This window comes from Pristiophorus japonicus, chromosome 13 (assembly GCF_044704955.1).
Source record: "Pristiophorus japonicus isolate sPriJap1 chromosome 13, sPriJap1.hap1, whole genome shotgun sequence".
Lineage (NCBI taxonomy): Eukaryota > Metazoa > Chordata > Chondrichthyes > Pristiophoridae > Pristiophorus > Pristiophorus japonicus.
In genome coordinates this window covers 77613295-77634938 of record NC_091989.1, presented here as the reverse complement: position 1 = coordinate 77634938, position 21644 = coordinate 77613295, and the positions used below count along the sequence as shown (strand labels likewise).

Here is a 21644-nt window from a genome sequence, read left to right as displayed (position 1 = left end):
CATATCCTAGGGTACAGCGATTGCCCACACAACCTCAATATCACAACAGGCGCACGGGTCACTATCCTCTCACGCCTTCCGAATAAAACAGGTGGAGGTCTGTGGGCCCAGACTTGGGACCCCGACACAATATATGAAATGGCAGCATATAACGGCACGTATTTTGTGTGCGGGCATAGGACATATCACTGGTTACCCAGGCGATGGACAGGGTCCTGTTATTTGGGATATGTGGTCCCCTTTGTCAGACAGGTAAGTACCCTGGCAGAGGTGCGTACACCAGGTCGACGAAGACGAGCGATTACCCCGGTAGAAAGACTCTTTGGAGTTGTGATGTTCCCATACGGGATAGGGAGCACCATGGATGAACTAAGAAACGTAGAGAGGGTTCTGGAACAAATAGCTAACGACACTGCCGAGGCGATGGAGAGCATAACAGCTGAAATGGTAGCCATACGTACTACCGTACTTCAGAACCGAATGGCCCTAGATTACGTATTGGCCCAGAACGGAGGCACTTGCGCATTGATTGGAGCCGAATGTTGCACTTATATACCCGATAATTCGGAGAATATAACTAACCTAGCCGACCATATAAGGAGAGAAGTGAGGAAACTAACCACCCTGGATGGTGCAGTTGGCTGGCTGGGGGGATGGATGTCTAAGTTGGGACAAAGTATTGTACAGGAGCTGATTTTGATTGTGGGCATTCTGGCCTTGTACCTTGCAGTAATGATGATTAAGATATGTATGTCCAAATTGTGTACCGCGATACCCATAGCTGCCGGGACTTACATCAACGATACAACAACCCGACTTCCACCCGTAACATAGCAGAAGCTGCACCTCCATTTGCAGCAGTACCACCAGCTCCAGGCTCGCCCAAGGACCCTAGCACAAGACGATGAGGCAGTTCGGATGTAAGATTGGATTGTTCTTATCCGCATGAGATGGAAAAAGATCAACAGGAGGGACTGTTGTGGCAGAATTATCTCTTAGTTTATAATACTCTTGTTTTTGGTACTGTACCATGTAAACGTTCAAGCAACAAATTGCCTGCTTAAAACAAACGACACATTTAGACCCCAATGTTCGTTGACCCTGAGTCATGGAGATAGGGGAAGTAAGACAATGGGCGGTTGAAAAAGCAAACGGATGTATATCGCTTGTACTAATAACAGGAAGCTAGTTCCTTGTTTTTCTGCTGACGTGAGGAAAATAACCCCACTTGTGTGTGCGTATGCTAGTTAACCTTTGACTTACCACAATGTAAAGATAGATTGTCATAGCATTACCATATAGGGTAAGACGTTACAAAAATGTTAGATAATTGGACAATGGTGTAAGGGGGCGGGACCGCCCCCAAAGGTATAATTGTAACTTGGAAACTTCGCTCGGAGAGAAGGTGTGGCGAAGCTGCGGAGTTTCCCCACTTCTCCCAGAGCGCTCTGCATGAATAAACTGTGACGTTTTCCTTCACCGTACTCGGACTTGGTGTGGAAGTTATTTCCCTTACAGCGGCCATTCGATTTTTAGGAATAGCCACTGCAAACGGGCATTAATAGGTCTCTTTGAGACCCTGAATTTTGGCCCCTTGGTCTCCTTATCTGAGAAAGGACATACTTGTACAACGGAGGTTCACCAGATTGATTCCTGGGATGAGAGGGCTGTCCTATGAGAAGAGTGTGTAGATTGAACCTATACTCTGGAGTTTAGAAGAATGAGAGATGATCTCATTGAAACATACAAGATTCTGAGGGGGATTGACAGGGTAGATGCTGAGAGGTTGTTTCCCCTGGCTGGAGTGTCTTGAACCAATGGGCACAGTCTCAGGATAAGGGGTCAGCTATTTGAGACTGAGATGAGGAGGAATTTCTTCAATCAGGTGGTTGTGAATCTTTAGAATTCTCTGCCCCAGAAGGCTGTGGATGATGAATTATTGAGTATATTCAACAACAATAACAACAACTTGTATTTATTTAGCACCTTTAATGTAGTGAAACGTCCCAAAGCACTTCACAGGAGTGCTATGAGATAACATATTTGACACCGAGCCGCACAAGTGGAAAAGCTTGGTCAAAGAGGTAGATTTTAAGGAGCGTCTTGAAGGAGGAAAGAGAGGTAGAGAGGCGGAGAGCTTTAGGAATGGAGTTTCAGAGCTTGGGGCCCAAGCAACAGAAGGCATGGCCACCAATGGTTGAGCGATTATAATCAGGGATGCCCAGGAGGGTAGAATTAGAGGAGCGCAGACATCTCGGGGGGTTGTAGGGCTGGAAGAGGTTACAGAGCTAGACAGGGGTGAGGCCATGGACGGATTTGAAAATAAGGATACGAATTTTGAAATCGAGGCGTTGCTTAACCGGAAGCCAATGTAGGTCAGCAAGCACAGGGGTGATGGGTGAGCGGGACGGTGCAAGTTAGGACACGGGCAGCCGAGTTTTGGATCACCTCTAGATTACATAGGGTAGAATGTGGGAGGCCAGCCAGAAGTGCGTTGGAATAGTCAAGTCTAGAGGTAACAAAGGCATGGATGAGGGCTTCATCAGCAGATGAGCTGAGGCAAGGGCGGAGACGGGCGATGTTACAGAGGTGGAAATAGGCGGTCTTGGTTTGCATATGTGGTCAAAAGCTCATTTCAGGGTCAAATATGACACCAAGGTTGCGAACAGTCTGGTTCAGCCTCAAACAGGAGTTTGGGAGAAGGATGGAGTCAATGGCTAGGGAACGGAGGCAATGGCTTTGGTCTTCCCAATATTCAATTGGAGAATATTTCTGCTCATCCAGAACTGGAGGTTGGACAAGCAGTCTGACAATTTAGAGACCGTGGAGGGGTCGAGAGAAGTGGTGGTGAGGTAGAGCTGGGTGACATCAGCGTACATGTGGAAACTGAAGCTGTGTTTTCGGATGATGTCGCCAAAGGGCAACATGTAGATGAGAAATAGGAGGGGGCTAAGGATAGATCCTTGGGAGACACCAGAGGTAACAATGCGGGTGTGGGCAGAGAAGCCGTTGCAGGAGATTCTCTGGCTACGATTAGATAGATAAGAATGGAACCAGGCAAGTGCAGTCCCACCCAACTGGACAATGGTGGAGAGGCGTTGGAGAAGGATAGAGTGGTCAACCGTATCAAAGGCTGCAGACGAGGAGGGATAGTGTGCCTTTGTTACAGTCACAAAGGATGTCATTTGTGACTTTGATGGGAACCGTTTCGGTTCTGTGGCAGGAGCGGAAACCGGATTGGAGGGATTCAAACATGGAATTGCGGGAAAGATGGGCACAGATTTGGGAGGTGACCAAATATTCAAGGACTTTGGAGAGGAAAGGGAGGTTGGAGATGGGGCAGTAGTTTTCAAGGATGGAGGAGAGTGATGACATCAGATTTGAGGGAGAGGGGGGCAGTACCCGAAGAGAGAGAACTGTTAACAATGTCAGTTAACATGGCAGCCAACATGGCAGCCAGAAAAGGAAGTTGAGTGGTCAGCAGTTTGGTGGGAATAGGGTCAAGGGAGCAGGAAGTGGGTCTCAGGGACAGGATGTGCTCGGAAAGGTCATGAGGGGAGTTTGGAGAGAAGCTGGAGAAAGATGTGAGGTCAGGGCTAGGGCAGGGGAGGATCCTTAGAGGAAGTTTGGCCAGGTGGGCTAGGGGAAGGAAGGGAAGAGGCAGAGGCGGCTGAACAGATGGTCTCAATCTCAGAGACAAAGAAGTCCATGAGTTCCTCACACTTATTGTCGAGGGTTTAAAAAGATGGTTAGCAGTGTAGAATAGTGAATATTCAGGGCTGAGATCGATAGATTTTTGGACTCTAGGTGAATCAAGGGTTATGGGGATTGAGCAAGAAAGTGGAGTTGAGGTTGAAGATCAGCCATGATCTTACTGAATGGCGGAGCAGGCTCAAGGGACTGTATGGCCTACTCCTGCTCCTAATTCTTATGTTCTTATGTTCTAATAGCAATGTGATAATAACCAGATTACCTGTTTCAGTGATGTTGATTGAGGGATAAATATTGGCCAGGATACCGGGGAGAACTCCCCTGGTTTTCTTCAAATAGTGCCATAGGATTAAATAGTGAAGCACTTAAATAATTTGGGGTTGTCTTTACTTAATAATTGATGAGCTAGCCAAGCCAGAAGCTGCATATGAGTAAGAAGCAGATGAATGTGTGGCTGGAGAGATGGTGCAGGAGGGAGGGCTTTAGATTCCTGAGGCATTGGGACCGCTTCTGAGGGAGGTGGGACCTGTACAAGCCGGATGGGTTGCACTACAACAGAGCCGGGACCAATATCCTTGGGGGGGTGGGGGGGGAGGTTTGCTGGTGCTGTTGGGGAGGGTTTAAACTAGCTTGGCCGGGGGATGGGAACCTGAGAATAGATTCAGTAGGGAGCAGGCTATCTTAGATGTAGTACTGTGTAATGAGGCAGGATTAATCAATGATCTCTTAGTAAAAGACCCTCTCGGAATGAGTGAGAATAATATGGTTGAATTTCAAATTCAGTTGGAGGGTGAGAAAATTGGTTCTCAAACCCGGGACTTACAGGGGAGGATTAAGAAAAAAAGGGACGCTTATGTGATATACCAACGGCTAAATACTTTAGAATCTTTAGAGGAATATAGAAAGTTAAGAGGCAAAATTAAAAAGGATATTAGATATTACAAATGCTAAGAGAGAGCACGAGAAATTCTTGGTCAGTAAAATTAAGGAAAACACTAAGATGTTCTATAAATATATTAAGAGTAAGAGGGTAACTAAAGAAAGGGTAGGGCCTATTAGAGACCATGAGGGTAATCTTTGTGTGGAGGCGGAAGATGTTGGTAGGGTTCTTAATGTATACTTGCCATCTCTTTTCACAAAGGAAAGAGGTAATGCAGATACTGCTATCGAGGAGGAGTGTGATATTCTGGATGAAATAAATATAGTGAGAGAGGAAGTATTAAGGGGTTTAGCAGCTTTGAAAGTAGATAAGTCCCCAGGCCCGGATGAACTGCATCCCAGGCTGTTGAGCGAAGTAAAGGAGGAAATAGCAGAGGCCTTGATCATATTTTCCAGTCCTCTTTGGATCTGGGCATGGTGCCGGAGGATTGGAGGACTGCTAATGTAGTACCCTTGTTTAAGACTAATTTCAGGCCAGTCAGCCTAACCTCGGTGATGGGAAAATTATTGAAAAAAATCCTGAAAAACAGGATAAATCTGCATTTGGAAAGGCAAGGATTAATTAGGGACAGTCAGCACAGATTTGTTAAGGGAAGATCATGTTTGACTAACCTGATTGAATTTTTTGAGGAGCTAACTAAGAGGGTCGATGAGCGTAGTGCATACGATGTAGTATATATGGACTTTAGCAAGGCTTTTGATAAGGTCCCACATGGTAGACTGGTCATGAAGGCTAAAGCCCATGGGATACATGCCAAAGTGGCAAGTTGGATCCAAAATTGACCCGGAGGTAGGAAGCAAAGGGTAATGATTGATGGATGTTTTTGTGACTGGAAGGATGTTTCCAGTGGGGTTCCGCAGGGCTCGGTACTGGGTCCCTTGCTTTTTATATATCAACGATTTAGATTTGAATATAGGGAGTATAATTAAGAAGTTTGCAGACGACCCTAAAATTGGCTGTGTGGTTGATAATGAAGAGGGAAGTCATGGGCTGCAGGAGGATATCAATCTACTGGTCAGGTGGGCAGAGCAGTGGCAAATGAAATTTAATTCAGAGAAGTGTGAGGTGATGCACTTTGGGAGGGCTAATAAGGAAAGGGTATACACATTAAGCGGTAGGCCACTTAATAGTGTAGATGAACAAAGGGACCTTGGAGTGCTTGTCCACAGATCCCTGAAGATAGCAGGCCAGGTGGAAAAGGTGGTTAAGAAGGCATACGGAATGCTTGCCTTTATTGGCCGAGACATAGAATATAAGAGCAGGGAGGTTATGCTTAAATTGTATAATACTTTGGTTAGACCACAGTTGGAGTACTGCGTGCAGTCCTGTTAGCCATATTATAGGAAGGACATGACTGCACTAGAGGGGGCGCAAAGGAGATTTACTAGGATGCTGCCTGGAATAGAGAATCTTAGTTATGAGGACAGATTGGATAGGCTGGGGTTGTTCTCATTGGAACAGAGGAGTTTGAGAGGAGACCTCATTGTGGTGTACAAAATATTGAGGGGCCTGGACATAGTGGATAGTAAGGGTCTATTTCCATTGGTGGTGGGGTCTATTACGAGGGGGAATAGTTTTAAGGTGGTTGGTGGAAGGTTTAGAGAGGATGGAGCTTCTTTACACAGAGGGTTGTGGGGATCTGGAACTCGCTGCCTGGAAGAGTAGTGGATGCAGAAACCCTCACCACTTTTAAGAGATGGTTGGATGGGCACTTAAAGTGCAGTAACCTGCAGGGTTACGGACCTAGAGCTGGTAATTGGGATTAGACTGGATGACCATTTGTTGTACGGCGCAGATATAATGGTAAGTACTGCAGAGAATAGAATACGGCCAGGGTGATCTCCTGGACTAGTTTCGATTATCTGGATGGGTCGGGGAGGAATTTTCTCAGATTTTTTTCTCCCTAAATTGGCCTGGGTTTTTATTTGTTTTTTGCCTCTCCCAGGAGATCACATGGCTCCAGTTGGGGTGGAGTGTAGAATGTTTCAGTATAAAGGGTGTCGCAGTTGTGTGAGGCGGACTGGTTGAGCTGGGTGCTCTTTGCCTTTCTGTTATTGTTCATAGGTTTATATGTAAACTTTAGGGCTTCTGACCAAGGGCCGTTCGGCTCTTTGTCGGCCGGCGCGGACACAATGGGCCGAAATGGCCTCCTTCTGCGCTGTAAATTTTGATGTTTCTAAGCTTAAATAAAGGAGACTACAAAGGTGTGAGGGCAGAGTTGGCTAAAGCGGACTGGGAAAATAGACTAAAGAATGGGACGGTTGATGAACAGTGACAGACATTTAAGGAGATAGTTCATAACTCGCAACAAAAATATATCCCAATGAGAAGGAAAAACTGTAAGAGAAGGGATAACCATCCTTGGCTAACTAAGGAAATAAGGGAGGGTATCAAACTGAAAACAAGGGCATACAATGTGGCCAAGACTAGTGGGAGACCAGAGGATTGGGAAGTTTTTAAAAGCCAGCAGAGAACAACTAAAAAAATGATTACGAGAGGAAAGATAGATGATGAAAATAAACTAGCATGAAATATAAAAACAGGTAGTAAGAGTTTCTACAGGTACATAAAATGGAAAAGAGTGGCTAAAATAAATGTTGGTCCCCTGGAGGATGAGACTGGGGAATTAATAATGGAGGACAGGGAAATGGCAGAGACATTAAATAAATATTTTGTATCGGTCTTCACGGTAGAAGACACTAAGAACATCTCAATACTGAATAATCAAGGGGCTATAGGTAGGGAGGAACTTAATACAATCACTATTACTAATGAAGTAGGACTGGTGAAAATAATGGGACTAAAGGTGGACAAGTCCCCTGGATCTGATGGCTTACATCCTAAGGTCTTAAGAGAAGTGGGCACAGAGATAGTGGATGCATTGGTTGTAATCTACTAAAATTCCCTCGATTCTGGGGCGGTCCCCGCAGATTGGAAAAGCATAAATGTAATGCCCCCATTTAAAAAAGGAGGCAGACAAAAAGCCAAAAACTATAGACCAGTTAGCCTAACATCTGTCGTTGAGAAAATGCTGGAGTCCATTATTAAGGAAGCAGTAGCGAGACATTTGGAAAAACATGATTCAATCAAGTAGAGTCAGCATGGTTTTATGAAAGGGAAATCATGTTTGACAAATTAGCTGGAATTCTTTGAGGATGTAACGAGCAGAGTGGATAAAGGGGAACCAGTGGATGTGGTGTATTTGGATTTCCAGAAGGCATTCGATAAGGTGCCACATAAAAGGTTACTGCACAAGATAAAAGCTCACGGGGTTGTGGGTAATATATTAACATGGATAGAGGATTGGCTAACTAACAGAAAACAGAGAGTCGGGATCAATGTGTCATTTTCCGGTTGGCAAACAGTAACTAGTGGTTTGCCACAGGGATCGGTGCTGGGGCCTCAACTATTTACAATCTATATTAATGACTTGGATGAAGGGACCGAGTGTAATGTAGCCAAGTTTGCTGATGATACAAAGATGGATGGGAAAGCAAATTGTGAGGAGGACACAAAAAATCTGCATAGGGATATAGACAGGCTAAGTGAGTGGGCAAGAATTTGGCTAGTGGAGTATAATGTGGGAAAATGTGAGGTTATCCACTTTGGCAGAAATAATAGAAAAGCAAATTATAATTTAAATGGAGAAAAATTGCAAAGTGCTGCAGTACAGAGAGACCTGGGGGTCCTTGTGCATGAAACACAAAAAGTTAGTATGCAGGTACAGCAAGTAATCAGGAAGGCAAATGGAATGTTGGCCTTTATTGTAAGGGGGATGGAGTATAAAAGCAGAGAAGTCCTGCTATTGGTGAGGCCACACCTGGAGTACTGCGTACAGTTTTGGTCTCTGTATTTAAGGAGGGATATACTTGCATTGGAGGCTGTTCAGAGAAGGTTCACTAGGTTGATTCTGGAGATGAGGGGGTTGACTTATGAGGATAGGTTGAGTAGGTTGAACATTGGAGTTCAGAAGAATGAGAGGTAATCTTATTGAAACCTATAAGATAATGAGGGGGCTCAACAAGGTGGATGCAAAGAGGATATTTCCACTCATAGGGGAAACTAAAACTAGGGGACATAGTCTTAGAATAAGGGGTCACCCATTTAAAACTGAGATGAGGAGGAATTTCTTCTCTCAGAGGGAGGGAGGGGGAGAGGGAGAGGAAGGGAGGGAGAGAGAGAGAGGGAGAGAGGGAGGGGAGGGGGAGAGAGGGAGGGAGGGAGAGAGAGAGTGAGGGAGGGAGGGGGAGAGGGAGGGAGAGAGGGAGAGAGAGTGAGGGAGGGAGGGGGAGAGTGAGGGAGGGAGGGGGAGAGGGAGGGAGGGAGGGGGAGAGAGAGGGAGGGAGGGGAGAGAGAGGGGGAGAGAGAGGAAGGGAGGGGGAGAGGGAGGAAGGGAGAGAGAGGGAGGGGGAGAGAGAGTGAGGGAGGGAGAGAGAGTGAGGGAGGGAGGGGGAGAGAGAGGGAGGGAGGGAGGGGGAGAGAGAGGGATGGAGGGAGGGGGAGAGGGAGGGAGGGAGTGAGAGAGGGAGGGAGGGAGGGGGAGAGAGAGGAAGGGAGGGAGGGGGAGAGAGAAGGAGGGGGAGAGAGAGGGAGAGAGGGAGGGGGAGAGAGAGGGAGGGAGGGAGGGGGAGAGAGAGGGAGGGAGGGAGGGGTAGAGAGAGGGAGGGAGGGAGGGGGAGAGAGAGGGAGGAAGGGAGGGAAAGAGGGAGGGAGGGAGGGAGAGTGGGAGGGAGGGGGAGAGAGAGGGAGGGGGAGAGAGAGGGAGGATGAGAGAGAGGGAGGGGGAGAGAGAGGGAGGGAGGGAGGGAGGGGCAGAGAGAGGGAGGGGGAGAGGGGGAGAGAGGGAGGGGGGAGGGAGAGAGGGAGGGGGGGAGGGAGAGAGGGGGGGAGGGAGAGAGGGGAGGGGGGGAGAGAGGGAGGGGGGGGGAAAGAGGGAGGGAGGGGGGAAAGAGGGAGGGAGGGGGGAAAGAGGGAGGGAGGGAGGGGGAAAGAGGGAGGGGGAAGAGAGGGAGGGGGAGAGAGGGAGGGGGAAGAGAGGGGGAGAGAGAGAGGGAGGGAGGGGGAGAGAGGGAGGGAGGGGGAGAGAGAGAGGGAGGGAGGGGGAGAGAGAGAGGGAGGGAGGGAGAGAGAGAGAGGGAGGCAGGGAGGGGGAGAGAGAGAGAGGGAGGGAGGGGGAGAGAGAGGGAGGGAGGGGGAGAGAAAGAGAGGGAGGGAGTGGTGGAGAGAGGGAGGGAGTGGGGGAGAGAGGGAGGGAGTGGGGGAGAGAGGGAGGGAGTGGGGGAGAGAGGGAGGGAGTGGGGTGAGAGAGGGAGGGGGGCGGGAGAGGGAGGGAGGGGAGGGACTAGGGGCAGAGGGAGGGGAGGGACTAGGGGGAGAGAGGGAGGGGAGGGACTGGGAGGGGGTAGGGGAGTGACTGTGGGGAGGGGAGGGAGGGAGTGGGGAATAGAGAGAGGGAGGGGGAGGGAGGGGAAGGGAGTGGGGGAAGGGAGGGGGAGGGAGTGGGGGAGGGAGGGGGAGGGACTGGGGGGAGGGGAGTGGAGGGGAGAGACTGGGGATAGAGAGAGGGAGGCGGAGGGTCTGGGGAATAGAGAGGGAGAGGGACTGTGGAATAGAGAGGGAAGGACTGAGGATTGGAGGAGGGACTGGTGGAGAGAGGGAGGAGGGAATGGGCAGGGACTGGGGAATGGAGGAGGCACTGGGGAGGGAGGAGGGCCTGGGGAAAGAGAGAGGGAGGGAGGGACTGGAGAGAGGGAGGGAGGGACTGGAGAGAGGGAGGGACTGGAGAGAGGAAGGGAGGGACTGGAGAGAGGGAGGGAGGGGAGAGAGGGAGGGAGGGGAGAGAGGGAAGGACTGATGATTGGAGGAGAGACTGGTGGAGAGAGGGAGGAGGGAATGGGCAGGGACTGGGGAATGGAGGAGGGACTGGGGAGGTAGCAGGGACTGGGGAATGGGAGAGAGGGAGGGTGGGACTGGGGAATGGAGGAGGCACTGGGGAGGGAGGAGGGACTGGGGAATGGGAGAGAGGGAGGGAGGGACTGGGGAATGGGGAGGGAGGAGGGACTGGGGAGGAAGGCAGTGAGTGTCGGGGTAGATCCAGAGCCGGAGCCGGAGCGGGGCAGTGAGCCGGGAGCGGAGCGGAGATGCCCCGTTACACGGTGCATGTACTGGACGAGTGGCTGACGGTGCCGGTGAAGGAGGTGGCTGCCAATGTGCGCTGGCTGGGCCGGGAGGCGCTCCGTCGGTACTGCAAGAACAAGCCGGACAGCGGCGGCCCGGGCTGCGACCCCAGCGCACAGTTCATGGTCCGCCGCTGCCCCGGGCTTGGCCTGCTGGATGCCGACGATGCCATCGGAGATGTCCTGGAGGACAACGACTTCATCGAAGTGGGTAAGGAGAGGGGAGGGGAGGGGGTCCCCGCCCGCCCCAAGCCGCCTGAGCTAACCTCAGCCTTTCTTCTCTCTATCCCAGTGCTGGAGGGCGATGTGATGTCTCCAGACTTCATCCCGTCTCAACCCGAGAGGATTCACCTGTATCCTTTGCTATTAAGTCTTGCATTTATATAGCGCCTTTCGCCACCACCGGACGTCCCAGACACTTTCCAGCCAATGAAGTACTTTTTAGGGAGTCACTGTTGTAATGTGGGAAACACAGCGGCCAATTTGCGCACAGCAAGCTCCCACAAACAGCAATATATTGACCAGATCTGTTAGTGATGTTGGTTGAGGGATAAATATTGGCCAGGGCACCGGGGATAACTCCCCTGCTCTTCCAAATAGTGCCGCGGCGTCTTTTACATCCTCCTGAGAGGGCAGTTAATGTCTCATCCCAAAGACGGCACCTCCGACAGCGCAGCGCTCCCTCAGCACTGCCCCTCCGACAGTGCAGCGCTAAAGTGCAATATCCTCCATAAATATTGGCACATCTTTGGCTTGTAAACGAATGCTTTAAGCAGAGCTGAAATGCCTTAACCAGCTGCTGACCCAGAAACAGCAGATACCGGGAGCCGGAGGAGGTAAACCTGCTTTAACCTTTGATTTTACTTTATCTAGACTTCTCAGTCTCTGTGCTTGTCGTTATGTATACCCGCTTTTCGCCAGCCCAGGAAGCAGTGATGAACTCGAGAGGATTCTACCGGTAGTCCGGGGACTGAATGAGTTTTGGATGTGTGTGAGAAAGTGACTTGGACGAGAGGAGTTGCCTTGCATTGCTGATCAGATTCTAATATGCCAACTAGGACCACAACTTGTATTCTAAAAAGGGCCTGTAACATGGGAAATCCCTCAAGAAAGGCAGTGGGTAACAGCTACAAGGAGTAAAGGAATGTATAGTGAGCCATGGTGGGGGAGTTTGAGAAGATAACCCGTTGGGTTTTGGAAGGTTTCTAAAGGCAGAGAGGCTGAGGTGAGGGAAGCGTTTGCAGTGAGTGGTGTCAATGAGACGTGGAAGGGACGGGCCAAGACCACGGCGGGCGGATCTCTGTGTGGGGACGTGCTGTGAGAGAGCAAGGTTCTGCAGAGACAGAGTGGGTTGCAAGATGAAGATATTGAATCAATGTACAGGGGGACTGGGAGCCAGTGTGGGTCAACGGGACAGGGTGGATAAGTGAGTGAGGCTTGGGATGGAACAGGGTATGGGCAGCAGGTTTATGAAGGACATTGGGAACACTGAGTGTAATGGTGACAGAGACACGAGTCAGGGTTTGATTGGAGGTGGGGCTGAGATGCTGCACAAGTGGGAGTAAGCGGTGTTGGTGATGGAGAGGATGTGAATTATGAAGCCCAGCTCTGGGCTGAACAGGGTGACGTGGTTTCCCCACTCCAGTGCAGCCTCAGCAGGTGGGCAGAGAACGTGATAGACTCAGGATTACTGCTCCAAAGCTGGGGTGTAACCCACTAACCAGCGGCTACTGCCCAACGGTCAGAACAGCTCCTGTGACACATCCTGTTTCACTGTTGCACCTCGTCAAACGTTTGCAGGATGTATTTTCCAAAATTGTAAGCTGCAAAGACGTGAAATGACAATTTGTTCATCAGATGTGATAATATAATATAATCGCATCTTTGTACTTTTCCTTTTGCTAGTCTCACCGATCACACAATATGGTCGGTGACATATTATAACATGATGTTACAAGTATCTGTTCACATTTTAATGAGACCTCAAAACCAAGCCTGAAAAGCCAGATATTGAGCTGTAAGGCGATGCTGTATTGGAAAGTCAAAATTGGATGTGTCCTCTGGAAGCCTTGAATTCCCTGTGAGAAAATGTGCTGCTTGTGTATTTGTATTTTGCTCAGCGCTATCTAACATTCTAAATGAGAAATGCAATCTCTCAGTATATTTATTTAGATGGAAATCATCTAACAGTAGAAGATCTAGTTCATTTGGGAAAAGGACGTTACAAGATCAAGGTTAGTTTATTTCTACCCCTCTGAGTGCTGCTTTAACACAATTGGAATTCTCTATAACAATACAGCTGAATGACAATACAGGGTGTGACATTCCTCCCACCCCTAGCTCACCGCAGAAGCAGAAGAGAAGATCAAGCAGTCAAGGTTACTCCTGGAAAATATTGTGAACGAAAATAAAGGTATGTTGAAAAAGCCACGGAAACTCAACGAAGTGAGAACCAACATCAATAAAATCTGGGTCCTTCGGGAAGTTATAAATGAACATCTCTGTTACATTCCTGACTAGATTCTGTGACAAGATTTATTCTCTTCCCTCCCACGTCCCCTTGTGTGCTAACAGAACACAGCGGCCCAAGACAAGGGGACACACCTTGACCCTTCTTTCTTCTTTCAGTTGTGTATGGAATAACAACAGGCTTTGGGAAGTTTGCTCGAACCGTTATCCCACACAATAAGCTCAAGTAAGTCCTGCTGCTTTATGATGCGATGGCTGCTCGTGTTCATTCTCTGCGGTCCATATCCATCTAGTTCTTCATGTTTCCTCTCAACACTGTGGGGGCAATTTTAGCTTAACCCACTTGTCGGCAAACTGGCGGGGTCGGCTCAACACTAGTTTTACACTCTGCCCGATTTGACTTTAAAATTAGCCCAATATTGCAGAGAGACTAATAATTGTCATTCGAACTTTTATGCCGGGAATTCCCTCGGAGTTGCTCCTGATCTGCCGCTGTAACTTTGCAGGAACTGTGATGTAGCCTTTTACACCAATGCATTCAAACAGACCGTCACTGTGTCAATGGAGTGTTGAGTTTCCCTTGTTGCTCTTCCAATGGTGCTGACTTCTCCCTGGGGTCTGTCTGCCCTGGACTATCCTCCCAGGGCCTCTCGACCTCTCGCTGGACAGTGGCCCGAAAATTGTGGGCGAACACCTCCGACCGAAATTTTTATATGAAAATAGCTGGTGGTCCCATATCCTGGGATCACGTGGGCCTGGACCACCAATCACAATTCACAGTAATGCCAGCTCCGAGCTCCCATTACCATCAATGAGAATACCCCGAAAATCAAATAAAACACACATCAATAAATAAAAACGTCACTTTTTTTTAATTAATAGAAATTGCAGTAAATTAAATGTTTTAGAGAAAAATTTATTTTTTTGAAATTTAAAAAAATGTTTTAATAGTGTTAAAAATAAACTTCATAAACAGGGTTTTTATATAAAAATAAGAAATGACATTTAATTTTTCTATGTTTTAAAACTCTGATGCTGGTAAAAGTAGGCTATATGCCTGCTATTACCCAGTGTAAGTGTTTGAAGTACATTCGCTGGTCAAGAGTTGGGCAAATAACCCAAATCTCCGCCCGCGAATGTCCTCCCTGCGGGGATGTGTAAGATCTGTCATTTGGACATTGCAAAAGCCGTTTTTCAGCGCATGCGCATGCACCGAGGACCGATATTTGCCAGGCCTCCTTGGGAGCGTGCGCACATCGTTACGCACCCAGCGAGGACACAATTTCTGGGCTCGTGATTGTCAGAGGACCACTCCTCACCCGAGCCCAAACGCCTGAGCCCAACAGAAACTTGTAAAAACCGGGTCAGCCCTGACCTCAGTGAATGGAGGATCAGGCTCAAGGGGCGGAATGGCCTTTTCCTGTTCGGACCTTAACCCTAACCCTAACCCAGTATCCACACACACTGGAACGTGATGAACACTGAGAATCCTCAATGGTGATGCTTTTCCTACTTGCATAGCCCAGGGACTCTGACTAATTGCAACATTTCCCACTCTCCTGCCTCGGGTCCGATCGGCTAACGGGATCAGGGGTGAGCCTCGCCACATTTTGTGAAAGCATTTTATAATATTCCACATCAACCTTTCCACCCCACCCTGTGTCAAAATGTAGAAACAATTTGCATCTGATAATTATTTCTCCAATGTGTCATCTGTTCTCTCCTCTCCATTCAGTGAACTCCAAGAAAATCTTGTCCGTTCCCATTCAGCTGGTATGGGCCTTTCATCTCACAGTTGTATAGAGCGTTTCAATGTTTGCTTTTAGTATCTATTTTGGTTCATTCATCTGTCGCTCTGTCTGCTCTCCAGGTGTTGGTAAACCTTTGTCACCGGAGAGGTCCCGAATGCTGCTGGCTCTCAGGATCAATGTCCTTGCCAAGGGTTACAGTGGGATCTCCTTAGAGACCCTCAGTCAAATGATCCAGGCGTTTAATGGTAAGGTACAACCTTTCTAGCCTATTAGGCAGACGTATAGTGATTGTAATTACCTTCCAACTATTTTAAAGTTGAACACTAAATCAAGTGCCCCCTGATTAAAGTGGGGCACTAAAACACCGACCAAATAAACCAATTAAACTTTGGACGTTAATGGATCAAATTAAAATTTGGTTGCCGGGGGTGATGATGCACTCCAGTCGCTCCGACGCCCACCTCTCGCGGAAGGCCGCGAGCGTACCGGTGGACATCGTGTGCTCCATCTTCAGGGACACCCTGGCCCGGATGTAGCTGCGGAAGAGAGGCAGACAGTCAGGCTGAAAGACCCCCTCAACCCCCTCGCCCGCTGCCTGGACCAGTTGATGGCCCCCTTGGCCATGCCCAGGTGCAGCCCTACGAGGAGGCCTTCCGACCTGCTCACTCCCCTCCGCACAGGGTGCCCAAAGATCAGGAGCGTGGGACTGAAGTGCAACCAGAATTTGAGGAGCAGCCCCTTCAAATATTGGAAGAGGTTAATTACCTTTCATTCCTGTGGGGTGATGCCAGGTGTTGGAGCACTGGGTCCTATTCCTGTTGGGTGATGGAGCACTAGGTCCTATTGCTATGGGTTGATGCTGGGTGTTGGAGCACTAACTCCCATTATTATGGGTTAGAGATGTATGCTGGAGCATTAGCTCCCCACACGGTGGGTTAGAGATGAGTGTTGGAGCTCCCATCATTGTTGAGGTTAGGATGCAAATCCAGTTCCCCTTATTGCGATGGAACCAGCAGGTGGTGATATGGAGAATTATGTCCGATTCTAGGCACCACATTTTAGGAAGGATGTGAAGCCTTTGCAGAGGGTAATGAAGAGATTTACTAGAATGGTTCCAGGGATGAGCCATTACAGTTACGTGGATAGACTGGAGAAGCTGAGGTTGTTCTCCTTAGAGCAGAGAAGGCTAAGAGGAGATTTGATAGAGGTGTTCAAAATCATGAAGGGTTTGAATAGAATGAAGAGAAACCATTTCTAATGGATGAATGGTCCATAACCAAAGGGCACACATTGGCAAAAGAACCAGGGCGACATGAGGAAAAACGTTTTTACGTAGCGAGTGGTTAGGATTTCGAATGCGCTGCCTGATAGGATGGTGGATACGGATTCAATAGTTGCCTTGAAATGGAATTTGATAAATACTTGAAGGAGAAAAAATTGCAAGGATATGGGGAAAGAGCGGGGGAGTGGGACTAATTGGATTGCTCTTCGAAAGAGCCGGCGCAGACTCGATGGGCCGAATGGCCTCCTTCTGTGCTGTACTATTCTCTGATTCTATGAAAACCTCTAGGTCTCTTGAATATGTAAACTATTGGCCTAACAATGATTGAGGACCCCAACTAAACAGCTGCCAAGTGAAGTAGGTTCTGAAAATTTAAATGCCATGATCTCCCCCATGAGCCCGCTCTAACACACCCTCCTGAGTTTAGTGTAGTATTAGGCAGTCCTTCGTGTCGAGGATGACTTGCTTCCACACCAAAAAGGGATGAGTTTACAGGTGTTTCCATGAGGGACTGACAGTCCAGATTCCGAACTACATGTTGAAGGGTGGAAGATGCCTGTGCGTGGATTTTATTAACGTGTGGTGCCCGTTGCACACCAGCCACCACACGGGCTCGACAGAGCTAGGTCTTGGTCCAATGGCAAGGATTAACCAAGATGACTGGAGGCCAGCTCTGCTGCACGGGCCTACTGCACACACATACTCCTATTGTCCTTGGAATTCATAGCTCGCAGTGTGGAGCTCATGGCCTCACTGCTGGCCTGTGCTGCACCTTCCCTGAGCCCCGACCCCGCTGTTATATGCTGCGCCACTCCTTAGAGTAACCGGAGGGCAGTGAGGAGGGGGGGTAGGGGCAGGCAGTCCCACAGTGATGTCTTGGTTTGTCGGACCTCCCTGTAGTGTGCGACCAGCTCCGACACCGCGTGCAGAGTCTGCTAATGGTGCCCTCTTACTCCAGGTCCGCTTTGGTCACGCAGCGTCGGTGCCTGAAAATGGATCCTGACGCATTTTTACCTCATCAACATTGTTAAACTTTTATTTTAAATGTTTCCTATCTGTATCATTAGTGTGGCATTTTTATAAAGTATGGTATTGAAATAATTAACTTTATCTTTAATAGAGTTGGGGGATAAATGTATTCCGTGCGACCACATACCTTTTTTAACTGGAGATATTTGGCCCCCTGTAGCTTCCTGTCTCTCCTACGTCCCAGAGAAGGGAACTGTTGGGGCCAGTGGCGATCTCGCTCCCCTTGCCCACCTTGCCCTGGGACTGATGGGTGAAGGTCAAATGTGGTCTCCAAAAAGTGGCTGGGCTGATGCTAAATATGTGAGTTCTCCTTATTTTACTCTAAAGTACCAAAGTAAGATTGAACAAATTGTTGCTGTTGGGTTAGTGGCACTGGGACCTGTTGTGTAAATTGGGATCCGCACGATGACAGTTTGATCTCCCTCACTCTGTTCAACATGAAGTGACAATTCTATTCCTTGCCATTCTGCAAAGGTATGGCTCGTTCATGTCTCTCCCAAGTGCAGCCAGCCCCGACTACAGTTTACTTTTGGTGACACCAATATTAGTCTATCTTCATCTGTCACCATTCTTGGCTCTCCCACATCTCCTCCCGCACCAACGCTGCATCCAGGAAACCCAGCTTCTTCTTTCAAAGTGCCAAACACATCATCTCCCATCATCTAGTCACGACTCTCTATAAAGCCCAAGATGTCGCGGACTCTTCACATATAAAACCTCTCTGGCTTAACTGTTCTCTGATGAGCATTCTTTCCCCCACCTCTGGGGTCCAAACTTGGCATCTTGTTTTGGGTTTCTCAATGCAACAGTCAGGGGAAGGGGTGCCTTGGGTAGAAAGCGGACATTTGTTGACCTCTGCTGGCCCCTCTCCGGCTTCTTGTCAGCATTCCCAGCGTCTCCGACACAGACTATCAGTGCCTCGATCAGTGATCACGTGGGGGTCCGATTTATGTCGTCGGTTGTGGACAACCCCGAGATTGCTGAAATCATAGCAGTTCAAATGGTGGTGGGCATGAACATGTCGGGAACATCTAATGGCTCAATTTTAACTGTCCTCCGCCCTGTTCCCACCAATTTACCGCCCCCCCCATCACCCTGTTCCCACCATTTTAACCCCCCCCCCACCCTGTTCCCACCATTTTAACCGCCCTCCCCCCCACCCTGTTCCCACCAGGAGGCCAGTGTTAAAATCGGTGCTCATCTTTCTGCAGCCAGTACTTTTGTGTCCAGCCAGACAGAGAGCAAAAGACTTGATCTACGACCCGCCCGAAAGCTCGTGGCCAATTGAGTAGTCAATCAAACCGGCCTCCGCCCTCCTTGGCCAGGCCCACCGCAACTGCACCCCACCCCCACCTCCACCCCCGGAGCTGGGCTCAGATAAATGAAGCCATTCCATGTCACTGGAATGTCTTAAACTCCATTGCCTCAAACGGATAGGCTGTGTAATGAATCCCATTCTGGACAGACACTTAGTCTGAATGTAATCTGCATTTCCCAGAAGCTTTGTGTGCTGTAGATTTAAGCCTACATCTGCTGAATTCAACTCAATAGCAGCATCTTGATATAAATTCCTCATGGTCATCGACTTGTGTGTTCTGTTTAACATCTCGCTTGGGAATGTTTGGTGCAATAATCAATCCTTTTCTCTCTAGGTTTTACAGGCCCATGGACTGAAACCTGTTTCACTGAAACCCAAAGAGGTAAATGCAGTCTTTGTGTTTCCAGCTGCTTGTTCTTTCTATAACTTGTACTATTTTCACTAAAAACCATTGTACATATCACTGTGTGTATGCTTGTCTGATTAGCTGATGTTTGGTTTAAAGAAAGATAGACTTGCATTTATATAGCACCTTTCACAACCTCAGGATGTCCCAAAGCGCTTTACAACCAATGAAGTACTTTTAAAGCGTAGCCACTGGTGTAATGTAGGAACCACACCAGCAATTTGCACACAGCAAGCTCCCACAAACAGCAATTTGAAAATGACCAGATAATCTGTTTTAGTTATGTTGATTGAGAGATAAATATTGGCCAGGACACCAGGGATAACCCCCCTGCTCTTCTTCAAATCGTGCCATGGGATCTTATACGTCCACCTGAGAGCAGACAGAGCCTCAGTTTAGGTATCTTCAGGAAGGTAGCACCTCTGACAGTGCAGCACTCCCTCAGTACTGCACTGGAGTGTCAGCCAGTATACGTGCTCAAGTCTCTGGAGCTGGACTTGAACCCATGACCTTCTGAATCAGGCAGGAGTGCTACCACTGAGCCACAAGTGTAGGCTGGCTTATAAGCAGTAATCATGGGAATGGAGCACAATATCCTTTGTATTTGGAATGACAGAATGCTGAATTTGTGTGTTTGCTCTTAAAGGGACCTTTGTTGTGAGCCAGGGTATTGCAGACTTCACATCAATTCTACAGTCGCATCGAAGGAGCACAAATATCTGCTGTGTTACACTGGGATTTAGCTTAACAGATACAACGTCGGTCTATCTTGAGCAGCCAGTCTTAGGCTATACACTAGCTGCAGTATAACTACCATCATAACAAAGCAAATTTTACAAAGTGCCCTGGCATCAATTAACAGACTGCATAGGAATGTAACACTAACCAGTGAGAGAATTCACATGGGATGGCAATTCCATTTCTCCCATTTGAATGCACGTTCACAGGAACCAATTATAGGCAGAGACCTTAGATTCTGGCCGAGACTGAGGCAATCACCAGTGTGGGTGGGGATAGTGCTGGAGTTAATCAGCTAAAGGCACCCAGCTTACCAACTGTATAGCAGCGGTAAATCTCCCCCTCGCTGCCCAGCTCCGTAAATCTCCCCCTCGCTGCCCAGCTCCATAAATTGTCCCCTCGCTGCCCAGCTCCATAAATCGTCCTCTCGCTGCCCAGCTCCGTAAATCGTCCCCTCGCTGCCCAGCTCCGTAAATTGTCCCCTCGCTGCCCAGCTCCGTAAATCGTCCCCTCGCTGCCCAGCTCCGTAAATCTCCCCCTGGCTACCCAGCTACGGACCTTCTACCTGTTGGGGTCACAGGCTTGCTGGGTTATGGTGAGGCAGAGCAGGAAGAATCCCAGCCTGAAGTGCCAGGTCTACTGCGACAGGTCCCATCAGGGAGCCAGGCTGGCTGGTTAATCACCGCCCAGTGTCGGGGGTCGGGGAGTGCCCAAGGTCGGGGAGTGTCGGGGGTCGGGGTGTGCCCAGGGTCAGGGAGTGCCCGGGGTCAGGATTCGGGGAGTGCCCAGGGTCGGGGATACCCAGGGTCGGGGGTCGGGGAATGCATAGGGTCGGAGATCGCCCAGGGTCGGGGGGGTCGTGGAATACCCAGGGTCGGGAACATCACTCGTTTGTCGAGGGTGTGACAGATTAATAAAAATACCAGAACTGGTGGGTTCCAGTAAATATTTAATGGAAGCGCCATGCAGATTAGTTGAAAAGCCTCCATGGAATGAGTGGTCTCCAGCCAGAGCCGCGGGTAGCGAGGATCCTGGATCTGGGAGGGTGGCATGGGCCCACAGTGTGTGGGCGGAGGGTGCAATTTAGGGCAGTGCCCTGCTCCCTGCCCTATTTTGCTGACATTGTGAAACTCTGAGCAAGGGGCAGGCGCTCGTGGTGCTGCCATGCCCCCTCCTCCTGATGTTGATCGAGGCGGGACCTTTGGAGGGGGGGTCATGGACGTTGTCTGGTGCCAGTACCGCCCCTCCCTGCAGTCTGTCTGTGTCAGTGGGGAGCTCCGGTGGTCTATTGCCGATCGCTCACTGAACCGTCTGCAACATGTCTCCGAGATAAATGCTTGGCATTTCTCTTTAAAACTGCCTGTGTTCCATCGAAATGGCCAGCTCCCCTCTCCCGCTCCCAACCCCACCTGAGCACCCCTCTGTGAACCAGCCGCCGAGGGAGCACTGAAAAGGGGGATTTTAATGGGGGTTGAAGCTGGGCCAGCCGGTTGCCGATGTCTCGCCCCCCCCCCCCCGGGTATCCCGAGCACTATCTGTAACCAGGGCACGACCATCCTGGTCAAACTCCGCACATTCCCAAATGTTGCTTGTTGCTAAATCTTTGGTTGAGCTGTGTTGACCTCGATGTTGTGCAAATATTGCTTGCAGTTGAAGGCTGTCGCTGTAAACCATTGACACGAGTGGCAGAGAGGCCAAAGTGCTGGGGCCTTATAGTACAATCAGGGTCACTTTTCAAACCCTGAGGAGCAGCAGTTTACGAAAACAAGAAAAATTGTGAACTTAACGGGGTAGATTGTGACACAAATGCAAAATACTGCAGAT

General features: G+C 49.1%; 1 protein-coding gene across 2 annotated transcripts in view; it reads left to right on the top strand.

Annotated features, from left to right (window-relative positions):
- Positions 1 to 10791: 10791 nt before the first annotated feature.
- The window catches only part of hal (histidine ammonia-lyase), a 58568-nt gene continuing 47715 nt past the window's right edge, over positions 10792 to 21644 (top strand). Inside the window, exons 1-10 of one of the 2 annotated variants that reach the window (XM_070896701.1) lie at positions 10792 to 11038; positions 11120 to 11180; positions 11636 to 11663; positions 12987 to 13061; positions 13168 to 13240; positions 13456 to 13522; positions 15032 to 15069; positions 15167 to 15292; positions 17519 to 17658; positions 19011 to 19058. In XM_070896701.1, the coding sequence (XP_070752802.1) occupies positions 10792 to 11038; positions 11120 to 11180; positions 11636 to 11663; positions 12987 to 13061; positions 13168 to 13240; positions 13456 to 13522; positions 15032 to 15069; positions 15167 to 15292; positions 17519 to 17658; positions 19011 to 19058 (903 nt within the window). Of the gene's footprint in view, positions 11039 to 11119; positions 11181 to 11635; positions 11664 to 12986; positions 13062 to 13167; positions 13241 to 13455; positions 13523 to 14544; positions 14890 to 15031; positions 15070 to 15166; positions 15293 to 17518; positions 17659 to 19010; positions 19059 to 21644 lie in introns of those variants that run through there. The other variant, XM_070896702.1, reaches the window with a different exon arrangement.